Source organism: Pelecanus crispus, chromosome 3 (genome assembly GCF_030463565.1).
Source record: "Pelecanus crispus isolate bPelCri1 chromosome 3, bPelCri1.pri, whole genome shotgun sequence".
NCBI classification, from domain to species: Eukaryota; Metazoa; Chordata; class Aves; order Pelecaniformes; family Pelecanidae; genus Pelecanus; species Pelecanus crispus.
The window spans coordinates 82,588,870-82,600,981 of record NC_134645.1 but is presented as its reverse complement, the minus strand read 5'-3'; the positions used below and the strand labels follow the sequence as shown (position 1 = coordinate 82,600,981).

General features: G+C 39.4%; 1 protein-coding gene across 1 annotated transcript in view; it reads right to left on the bottom strand.

Annotated features, from left to right (window-relative positions):
* Nucleotides 1–850: 850 nt before the first annotated feature.
* POPDC1 (popeye domain cAMP effector 1) overlaps nucleotides 851–12,112 on the bottom strand; it is a 34,874-nt gene continuing 23,612 nt past the window's right edge. The window contains exons 6-7 of the mRNA XM_075707590.1: nucleotides 8,435–8,576; nucleotides 851–975 (exon numbers count right to left, since the gene is read on the bottom strand). Of these exons, the coding sequence (XP_075563705.1) occupies nucleotides 851–975; nucleotides 8,435–8,576 (267 nt within the window). The remainder of the gene's footprint in view (nucleotides 976–8,434; nucleotides 8,577–12,112) is intronic.

The following is a 12,112-nucleotide window of genomic DNA, read 5'->3' as shown; positions in this document are numbered from 1 at the left end:
CATTCCACAGGTAAGACCAAGGAAAAGCATATTGTTTTGCCCATCTTAAAAAAGCAAATTAAGAAACCACAACAGGCATCTTTTCCTTGCCACAACAGGCATTTGGCCCGTCACAGCTTTGTAAAGAGATGCGTGTTTGGCACGGATGGGCGGCGTAGCGTAGATGTTGGCTTTTGTCTTGTGAACAAAAAGAAGTGGTTGCCTAACTGTAATAGTTACCTAAAGAAGAAAAAGGTTGGAAAGGCAACATTAAATTTACAATATTTGGAAAAAAACCCCCAAAACAAACCTGAAGTCATTATTACAATTGCAGAGTCAAGCGGTCAAGTTAGGAAATGCCACAATTAGAGGCAAATACCTCCCAGAAGGTGCAGAAGAGTGTGCGCTATTTCACCTGAGGCTCTCACAACAATGATGGTAGGTAACAGCAACATGGTTTTGGAAACATGGTTTCAAAATCTCCTACTGAAAAACACTAAGATACAGGCTTCTAAGAAACCTGGGGAAATGATACTGGGGATATTCTACTCCAAGTCTCTACAAATTTCAGGCTAGTCAGCCACTTAATACTAAATTTACGACGGTAAAAGTCAAAGTAGAAACAAAGCAAATACCCATGTCCAGAAAACAAAAATAAAACACATAAAAGTTTCAGGTTTTTTAATTTTTTTTTTTTTTTATTTAGCAGTAAAATAAAATGTGACATTTCCATCTAGAAGCCACTGACATATTCTGTGGTAAATTCAGACATGGAAAGGTGGTTTTAGCTTTCAGATTCCTCCCAAATTCAGCTTCTTCCTCTTGCACTGGAGCCTTGTACAAGCTCTGATGCACTTGAGGACACATCTGTTTAAGGCAGCCGCTGGAGTTCAAGCTTATCTGCAGATGGTGCTTCAAAGACGTCATCTTCAACACTTTCTTCTATTGGCTTCATTTTCGCCGAAGTTCTCAGGTAGGGAGACGTCCGGCCCGGGCCTGCCACAGTTACAAAGAAATTACCAATTAATTTAACAACTCATACCTGCTACATACACCTATTTGTGACAAAGTGCTCACAGTCTGGTGATCCTGTCCTAGATCCCTCATGAGAGGACTTTATAAGTGAAGGTTTCTTTGTTATTTGGCCACAGGCATCAGGAAATCCTAGACGTGGGACAGCCACGCTGCTATGAACTGGCAATGCCTCTGAGGTTCAAACCCTGCGGCCGGCCACAGGCACAGTATTCTCCTCAAATTCAGTGCAAATCCTGACTGCATGAGGTGCCCAACACAGTGTCCCTGGCAATCGTTTTCTCACCGTTACACTCACCCACTAGTTATTCTCCACAAACAACAATATGAATGGTTAAATACAAAAGGTATGTACATTTGCATGCTTGCCTTGGCTGTGAAAAAATTCCTCGGTGTATTGGGCAAACCTCAGGTGGGTACATGATCAGAGCCCTAACAGCCTTAAAAGCACAATAATGTAAAATTTGTGGAAAATATAATACTCCCATAAACAACCATAGAGAAAACAAGATTAATGGGTGAAGGCCACGTAACTTTTGGCTGACACTGATTTCATTGCTCCAACACAATCTTTTAGAAAAGCAGCAACTCACAGAGCTTGCCAGAGTGGAGCGCACACCACAGCCATTGCCGGCAAGATATTAAATGGAGTTTTTGTGCAAGTTACCGCTGCAAACTACCTCTATTGTAGTTAAATTTTCAGCATGAGGGTTAAACCAGAGAGCTCCTTTGACATCAGCCAAACAGGTTTCTTTCTCATCGTCCACTCTGAAATTGCATCTGCACCTTTTTTTTTCCTCTCAGTACCCTCTTCTAGAGTTAAACCACCACAATGGCACAAGGTTGTAAACAGCTAAAATATGATGACCAAAAAGAGTAGGAAAATCTTTGAAATACCATTTTAGAAGAGAAGAGCAAGAGGAAATGGTCCTGTCTGACAGATCATCTGTATACAAGCTAAAAATTCAAATTTTCTTGAAAAAGATACTGATAGCCATAACATACTCTTCTTGCAAGGGCTGTTCTTATTACTTTAAAAGAAGTTTATCAGATATACAGTAAAGTGCTCTGCTAAGGAAGCCTATTTATGAAGGAGGACTCCTTTTTACTGCATACGTTACAGAGAGAACAAAATACAGCTACAGGCAAGACCAGCAGGTTATCATATTACTGCATTTTTAAGTCACATTCACACAAACACCGTTCAGAATTACCTTTGTAGAACTTTTTATGTTAAAAATGTATTAGTATTTTATTTTAACATTCAAAACCTACCATGATAAAGGGTTATTCGCACACATTTTTAAATACTGGAATTGTTAAGCACTTCTTTTTTATTACTTTATTACTAGTTTATTACCATTTTTAGACTAGCTCTCTTTTGTTTAAAAGTGCTCAGTTCTCTCCAGAAATCAGAAGTAAGAAGCCATAAGTCTGTTGAGCAGGATCCAATATTGAGTCTAATACTGTCAAGTTGTTTGCTTCAAAGACATGCCCTTATTTTCTCCAAATACAAAAAAAACTTGTCTACTGATGCTTCTATCCAGTGTTGGACAGATGTTCAAGAGACTGAGTCAGACCTTGAACCCAGGCCCTCCATACACTGCTGCCCTCTTCTCAAGGCCCTAAGCCCAAATGCCTATTAAAAAGGCATTTCCCATGAAACCCAATCCTGCTTTTAACCACAAGCTGGGTATAACATAGGGAGCACACATAATGAGATAATACGAATAAAAGCATTACCAAATCAAGATTTTCTACATTCCTACTTAGCTTATAAGTTTGCAAATACAGATTCATAGACCAGCAAATCTGAGCGATCTAAACCAAGTAGCACAGAAAAAGAGACAATAAGTACACGAATGACTATCAAGCAATAGAATTATTGAATAGAAACTAATACTGAAATGTTTTCTAAAGGACTAAAAGTTAGGTGAAGCTACCCTTGCAATCAGGTTGAACTGTTTCTGCTTAACTCAAATTTTGGAAAAATCGATACATCAATTTCATTTACTAATAAATTACTTACAGATGGATCACGGATGTCAAGCACAAGTACCATGTGATAAACAAATCCCACTTTAATACCTTTTTGAGGATGCTTGCTGAGTTAATGTGATGTTATCAACAGAAAACATCATGCTGCAAACGACTCACTCCATAAGCATTATAGAACTCTTGTTGGTTATTTCCTTAATATAAAAGCAAACAGTTAGTTGGGTTTCTTAGTTAATTAAATTCAAAACACAGTTTTGTTAGTAATTGTACCTTGGGGCCTACTAATTAGTATTTTTCACTCTTCCACTGCTAAAGACTTCAAAAAAACCTTTATATCAATTTCTTTAGAAAATGAGTTCAAAGCTGATATTTCGTAGCACAGACAAAAACACAATTAAAAAGTTTGGATTATACAAAAATATATATGCTCAGTTTTTCAAGAATATGGAAATCAGGAGAATAACACTTATTTGTATAGTAGTAGTCAAATATCGCATTTGTAATGGAAAGCTTTTGTCCACACAACAATTGATCACCTAGCAATGACCAGACAGTATTCCCGTAGAGTTCCTGTACGGATAAGTTTCTCTTATTAATGTCTTATTCTAATTAAAAAAAAAAAAGTTTGTCATTTTCGTATATTCCTCACTAAGTCTTCTGGGTTTGGTTTTGGGTTTTTGTTTTGTTTTGTGGTTTTTTAAATACACACAAATGTATGATTGCAGAAGGAGGATCCAGGAGAACAGCACTGGGACAGTATGCCTCAGCATGTACCTCATACTGAATCTTAAAAAAAAGACCAAACAAAAAGACTGACTGCTGCACTGAGAGCTCCCAGAAGGTTTTTGAAAACACAGCAGTGGGAAGGCAAATGGCAGCTTTCTTGTTCAGCTTTCCCTGTGATCTGAGAAAAAGTACATACATGGCCACAATCCGCATTGAATACAAATCTTTAAGCAGAGCTCACCTTGGTAGCAAACCCCTTACTGGCAATGACAGTACCCAGGAATAACTAACAAGCTATTTTGGCAAGAAGAAAGATTGAAGTGTTACAGTTTAGTGAGGTAAATAACCTTTCATCAATAATTTTTATCAACATTTATAGAAGTCAGAAATTTTTCATTAATCAAAATGCAAAGGAGAAATAAAGGATGGTATTTCCTGAGGTGCATGATACACTGCTGTATGGGTAACGCCCCTGGTCCCCAAAAGTAAGGGAAGTATTGGACTCAGGAGGCTGCTGCCACGCCTACTGTTGCCAGTGGGGTGGTGGCAGTGGCAGTATCAACTACACCAACTGCTGCTGGACTGAGCAATTTTGGAACATAAAAGACATTTAAACCCCTCCTTTGGGGAAAGCACACGCCATACACCAGAAAATACGGTACACAAACCAAGGAAAAGTACAACAGAGGAAAGTGTATTTATCAAGTATGTGCTAAGCACGGATGCATCTTAGGGATTAATGTAATTACACTTGAACATGTCATGCATTTAGCTTACTTTCTCCCAAAGCCGAAATACTGGTGTAAGTGTTTTGCTGCTAAGCCTGAAAAAGAATTTTAATTCTAGCTAATTGCACAGACAAATTTTTGCAATTTCTTTCAGACTTCTGAGTGTGCAATTTTGTCCAAAGGCGCTCTATGCAAAGGAGTGGCTTCAATTTCATGGAGCTTTGCCGTGGAACAGGTGAAAAGCCAGTCACGAGCTTATGGACAAAGATCAGAGAACAGACCAACACGGGAGACTTCATGGCAGGTAACTGCTACAGGCTGCCTGACCAAGAAGAGCAAGTAGATGGAAGCCTTCTTTAGACAACTGGATGAAGCCTCATGATTGCAGGCCTTGGTACTCGTGGGGAACTTTGACCACCTCAGTATCTGGTGGAAAGTCAACAAGGCTGGGTGCAAGCAGTCCAGGAGATTTCTGGAGAGCGTAGCAGATAATTTCTTCACAGAAGGGATCGATGAGCCGACTAGGAGAGGTGGTCTGCTGGACCTGTCACTGATGAACAAGGAAGAACTCATCAGGGAGCTGAAGGTTGATGGTAACCTTGGCTGCAGTGTCCAGGAGCTGGTGGGTTTTAAGATACTGAGAAGCGTGCAAGAAAAATAGCAGAGTTACAACCCTGGACCTGAGGACAGGGGACTGTGGCTTGGTCAGGGATCTCCTTGGCAGGAACCCATGGGACATGGCCTACAAGGGCAAAGGGACCCAAGGACAGATGGTTGATCTTCAAGGACACCTTCCTCAAAACACAAGGACAGTCCATTCCAGTGTTTAGAAAGTTGAGCAAGCGTGGTAGAAGGCTGGCATAGATGAACAGGAAAGTCCTGACAGAGCTCAAAACACACACACACAAAGTGGAAGCATGGATGAGCTGCTTGGGGGGAACACAGAAACATGGCCCAAGCATGCAGGGATAGAATTAGGAAAGGCAAAGCTCAGCTGGACCTGGATCTAGTGAAGGGCCACAAGAAGGGCTTCTACAAACACATCGGCAACAAAAGGAAGACCAAGGAAACTGTGAGGCCATGGCTCAGTGGGGCACAGGACCTGGGGACATGGAAAAGGCTGATATATTCAATACCTTTTTTGCTTCAGTTTTTACTTTCCAGGTTTGTCTTGAGGCCTCACAGTTCTCTGAGTCTAGTGGTAGAGACTGGGAGAGTGATACTTGACTTACAGGAAAGGCAGACTGAGTTAGGGACCACTTAAGTCAATGGGGCAGACACAAGACTGTGGAATCACATGGGTTGCATCCAAGGGTGCTGAGGATTGGCTGATGCAATTACAAGACCTCTCTCTATCATCTTGGAAAAGTCATGGTAGTCAGGGGAGAGAAAAAAAGGCCAATGTTGTGGCCGTTTTAATGAAGGGCAAGGAGAAGCACTCAGGGAACTAATGGCCTATCAGCCTAACCTCAGTCCCTGGGAAAATTATGGAGCCCATCTTCCTGGACGCCATATCCAAGCACATAAAGTACAGGAAGGTGACTGGGAATAGCCAGCATGGATGTACCATGGGCAAATTGTGACTGATCATTCTGACCACCTTCTGTGGTGAGATGACAAGCATTGTGGATGATGAGGGTACAGTGGATGGTGTTTACCTGGACTGTAGCATGGCCCTCCGCAGCCTGCCACAGAATCCTTCTAGCCAAATGGGTGAGAGACAAATGGACTGCATACATGGCCTACAGCTTGGGTAAAAAATTCGCTGGACTGCTGAGTTCAGAGGGTGGTGAACAGCATTACAAAACCCAGCCGGCAGTTGGTTACCAGCACTGTCCCTTGAGGGCCAATACCAAGGCCTATAATGTACAATATATTAATGACCTGGATGATAGGATGGAGTGCACTGCCACCAAGTTCATAGACAACAGCAGAGCAGTGAGGGAAACTGTTGATAGGCCAGAGGGTAGGGCGGCTAGTCAGAACGGGCCTTCAGAAGCTGGAGAAGAGAACCGACAGAAACCACATGAAGTTCAACAAAGGCAAATTCCTGCACCTGAGACACAAGAAACCTACACAGCAGTACAGGGTGGGCATTAACTGGTTGGAAAGCAGCTTTGCAGAAACAGACCTGGGGGTCCTGGTTGACACAAAATGGAATACAAGTCAGCGGAGTGCCCCTGCAGTGAAGAAGGCCATCCATATATTGGCCATATTAGCAGCATATATTGGGCCATATTAGCAAAAGCATAGCCAGCAGGTCAATAAAAGAGATTAATCCCCTCTATGTGGCACTTGTGAGACAGGATCTGGAGCGCTGTGTCCCGTTTTGGGCTTCCACCTACAAGAAAGACATAGACATACTGGAGCACGTGCAGTGGAGAGCAACCAAGATGGTCAGGGGCTGGAGCACATGATGTACATGGAAAAGCTGCAAGAACCGGGTGTGTTCAGCCTTATGAACAGAAGGTTCTCAGGGGATCTTACTGTTGTCTTTGGCTACCTAATGGAAAGGTATAAAGAAGACACAGCCAGACTCTTCTCAGAGGCACGCACCAAAGAACAAAGGACAACAGTCATGAGTTGCAATAAGGGAAATCTTTTTCACCATGAGGGTGGTAAGGCCCTGGAACACGTTGCCCAAAGAGGCTGTGAAATTTTCCATCTTGGAAATATTCAAAGCTTGACTGGACACGACTCTGAGTAACCTGCTCTAGCTGGCCCTGCTTTGAACGCGGGGTTGGACTAGGCGATCTCCAGAGGTTCCTTCTAACCTCAACTGTTCTGTGACTCTAAATGTCCTTTCAGAGAACAGAGGAGAAATAAAGAAAACAACGCTGGAATTTTCATCAAACTATATCCCAGCTGTCACCCTCGATATTCTAGTAGGGTGAAACACTAGCAGGACTTTTGCTCCCATCTATCTGGGCATGCATACTGTACCAATGTTAAGGAGTGAAAACAGTTAGGCCCTCCAAATCTGAAGGAGTTCCTCATGAGAGCTGTGAGGAACACAATGGAGAACAGATAATTAAATGGGAAAGTGCAAATACTTTAAATCATTTTCTCTTCTTAGCAGAGAGTTTAACCATCATAAATAACTGGCAGTGATTTGTTTCCTCATATATTTGAATTCTAATTACTGAAGAATAATATTTCCCAAATCAAAATAAATAATCTTATATGATCCTTTTAATTTCTGTTAAACTAACAGCTTATGCCAAATGAGAAAATTGAGCATCTTCTGGGGTGTGTTGTTCAAATGCTGCTTTTGGAGTTCAGGCTACTGTTGAAGCTGAGATTCAGGGAAATTAAAACATAACAATAGCCTATAAAGAATTGTTTAGAAGGTTTCTATAAAGAAATAAATTCCAAGAGTTGAAGCAAAAAGGTCAGATACGGTTTCTTCCCTCATTTCATCTGTTGTCTACTACTCCTGTCCATACAAAGCACAAGGGAGGAGAGCCTGACAGGATATATGGAGATTTTCCAGGTGGCATCAAACTATTGGTTGTACACCACATTTCTCCAGACCCTGCCAATACGAACCATCTCAAGAAGAAATGCAGAGCACCAAGTTGCTGCAGGAAAAAGTTTTGTTTGGGTTTTTAATTTCTACAAGGACCAGTCACAGACCAAAGGAGATACTACTGCGACAGGCACTCCACATTCAGTTTTGCCCCATTGCTATAAATATTCTATGTTATGCCTACACACTGACATTATGCCAAAAATTATTACAACACATGCTTGTTTTTTGCTAGTACCTATATGAGGTAGCTTCAGTTAGCATACAAAGCCTTATGCATCTTATGAATTCCCTACAGCTAGGTCCTTCCACCTGGGTGATGTATAGCAGTATCCAAAAAGCTACAGTATGCTCCCACTGAAGACAACAGGAGTTCTACAATCATCTCTAATAACCAATGAAGCTGTGTTCAAAACTGGCATGAACTATTTTGAGGACTCACGAAGAGAGGATGCAGAGGAAGTCCCACGAAGAAACATCTGCAAGCCATCCTCACTGTCACTGCTACTGGCCATACTGTTTCTCATCTGCATCACAGAGAGCTGTGAGCAAAGACTAGGCTGTCGATCAATCTTTTTTGAAGCCTAAAAAAAAAAAATTATCAAGGTATCAAGTAAATTAAAATAAAAATGGAAAATAACGACTTCCTCTGTGGTAGATGCTCTGGTCTCAGCTATGACTATTATGAATCAAGAAACTGGTTAGAGCAGAAGATTCTGTGCAGTGTAAATTGATTTAAATGAAAACAAAAGATGCCAGTAATATATTGGAATTCAAACACTGACAAGCATGAAACCTCAGATTAGTCACTAAATTTTAATTCTGTTTTGCACTGGACTTTTCATGTGTTTTCCTGCAGAGAGGTTGATTTTTATTATTTTTTATTTAGTTTTATTATTTATAATAATATATAAACAATAATATTATTTATTATTATAATTATTAATTATTCAGGTATGATGCTCTGCCATTAAATACAGCCTTTATGATTAGCCTGGTCCTCCTTGCTAAACAAAACAGCATGCTATAGAGAGAGTTTAGCAATTTATATCTTAACAGAAACTTGTTCACTTTCATGGCTTTTCATTTCATCATGTTAGAAAATGGTGAATATCATTCCTTCCTAGTAGATGATCATTTGGCTTTTGATTTTGCTGAAGACAGATTAAATGCATCATATGAACATTATCCTCTACCTGTCAAATGGTCTTAGGAGCTTCCATTTGCTTTGAGTAGTCTTCCTGAAGAGGCTTTGTGCTATAATATTTATATGAAACCATACATTGTACCTTGTTAAGTATTACTGCAAGTCAGAATGCTATTTCAGGTGTATGCGAAAGGTAGTAATCAATGACAAAAGCATAATAGGCAACTCCACTTTACTGAACTTTGTCAAGAATTAGTATCCTATTTCATGCGGAGAGTAACGACTGTTTTTCCCAACAGTAGTGAAAATCTCCTTAGGTAAGAGAAAATAACAAGGTTTCTTACAAATAAATGGATACTTTTCTGTTTTCCAACACACAATGAATTGATATTCTTCTTACTATCATCTTGATTATGAATAATCTATACCATATTTGGTTTAGTTGTTCTCTTGTAAGTCCCCTGTGTACAGAAGTCTACTACAAAATTTTCTGTTGAGATTGTCACCAGCCGAAAAGCATTAAAGACACCAATAATATGTGCATTTGACAATGAAGCTTGTGAGAAGTGACATGCCTATAGGGTGCTGGCAATGGAGAAATGAAGGAGAATGTACTTGTGACAGACAGTTCTTGTCCTATGTTATGTAGGAAGGGCTTGTGCAACAGGATTTTCATTTGAGGAAGACTAAAAAGGTACTACAAACTTCCCAAATTCTCACTCTTAGTTTTTATAACATACATTTTCAAAAGTTACTGTGATAAAATGTTTACAATAATCTTAAATTCATGTGACTTTTCACTAAAGACTTGGTACAATCTCAAATTAAAGTGAAAATTTAATTAAGAAATGTACATGAAATTGTGAGGCCATATTTACATATCTGTATATGATTTTAGGACGGCGAGTGAAATATATACTCAATGCGTTAAAGGGGCAAATAGAAATGTCAAAACTGTTATTAGCTGGAATAAAGTTAAATGGAACTTTTCTGTTCATACTGACTTGTCTGTACATTATATAGCTATACTTGAACAATGCAGTGGGAAATATAGACAGGTTAAGTACAGAAATAGAAAGTCCCTTTCAGCCTTGATCTTGCCAAGCCCAACAGGTTGGACAGCCATTTGATTTTCCAGGCTGTGCAGATACAACACAATGCTACTCAAAAAAACCCCTTTCAAACAGCAAGGACTGCAATTCGATGACAGCAATACCTGGTGGCTGCAACACAACAGGATTAGAAGGGAGGAGGCAGAAGCCAGGGGGGGTCACTGCTCTCCTTAGACACAGAAGCCTAAAATGAATGTACTAATGACAAATGCTTATGCTGTTATTTTTATAAAAAGTGTGCAGATGCTAAGTCAAAGAAGGGGCAAAGTTTGGTGGCTTTTTTTTTTTTAATACTTAGAAGGTATGATAAGGACCCTTAATTTAAAAACAATCAATTACAACCTTACAACGAGTATTTTATTACATTTCCATTTCAAGAAATATTCATACTAGTGCTGAAGCTCCACAGTGCCAGAAGTCAGCACCACAAGTTTGTTGCTGATGACTTCATACACCAGGCATGACACCCTAATCTATGTGTAAAAAAAGAAAATGAGGGAAGGAAAGAGGAAAGAAAAGAGGAAAATAAAATAGAGAAAAGAGAAAAAAAGAGGGGGAAAAAAAGGAAAAAAAGGGGAAAATTTAAAAAAAGGGCAAGGTGAGGAGGAGTGTAGAGAACAGCAGTCTCCCAGGAGAGGCAGTCTGAATGCACACACAGGAAGCACGTTGCTACATGTTCCTTTCAGATGCCATATTCCAGAAATTACTTACTGTCTATGAAGATGTGGGCTTTATTACAGAACACTCTCCTGTAATTCTTTTTTATTAAAAAAGAGACGCTTTAACCACACGCTTTGTAAGATGTATTTTATAGATGGTACATCGCTGCTAAATCACTTTTATCTTCTAATGCAGTAAGATGAAAACAGTGATCCAAAATAGTTCTGAGGATCTGATTGCACGACAGTGTAATCCTCTATTTCATTGACCAGAAGGCAGAATAAGCAGTGCTTTATTGCTATTAAATTGTTTCTCCAGCAATTCTTTCTTTTCTTTTTCTATAGCCAGTACAAAATTGGGAAAACTTGCAATGTCTAATTAGCCATAAAGACATTACAAGTTAAGCTTGCTGATGTCTGTGGTATAGTAGCAGTGGCAGTCATTCCTTCTGGATCATTTTCCAGTAAATTCACAACTTTGCAGCAGTAACTATTTAACCTATATATGAAGTACTTATGGACAACCTGATGAGAAGGATTTTTGCTCTGAGTTAGAGTGAGTTAAATCACTACAGACAGAATATGAAAACACTGTATTATAAAATTATAGAGCTTTTCATAAATGATGGTGAAAGTTCTTCAAATAAATTATACATGAAAACCCTACAGCCACTACATAAATAACAAAAAAAACCAAAACAGAAAACAAAACACCAGCAGCCAAGTTAACATCCAAATCTTGAAAAGCCAGGTAACTAAGTAAGGAGACAAAATGCAAGTAAAACAAAATAATCAATATATCCATTACTATACCCAAACCACTTACAGTGACACCTAAAACACACTCCCTCTACAGGCAAAGAAGAATGAATTATATTCAGACCACTGAATATTATATGTATTTATCTTTATTTATATTTTTTATGTATTTCATGCCTCCTTCCACTAACTACATCATATCAACCTAACATTCCTCTTTTTTTTGTGTTTGCAACCCTCAAACATGTGTTAAAGTTATTCTTCTTGACAAACAGTATTACCCAGTTGTTTGACCCCAGCAAGAAGATTCTTTAAGAAAAAAACCTGAAGCTTCTTTGTACAAAGGCACCCATTTGTTAATGAGAAAGGATATCCAGGGAGAAGCACCTTTTTAGCCATCATGTCTACTAGTTGGCTAGAAATATTTGCGCTAGCCCATCAGT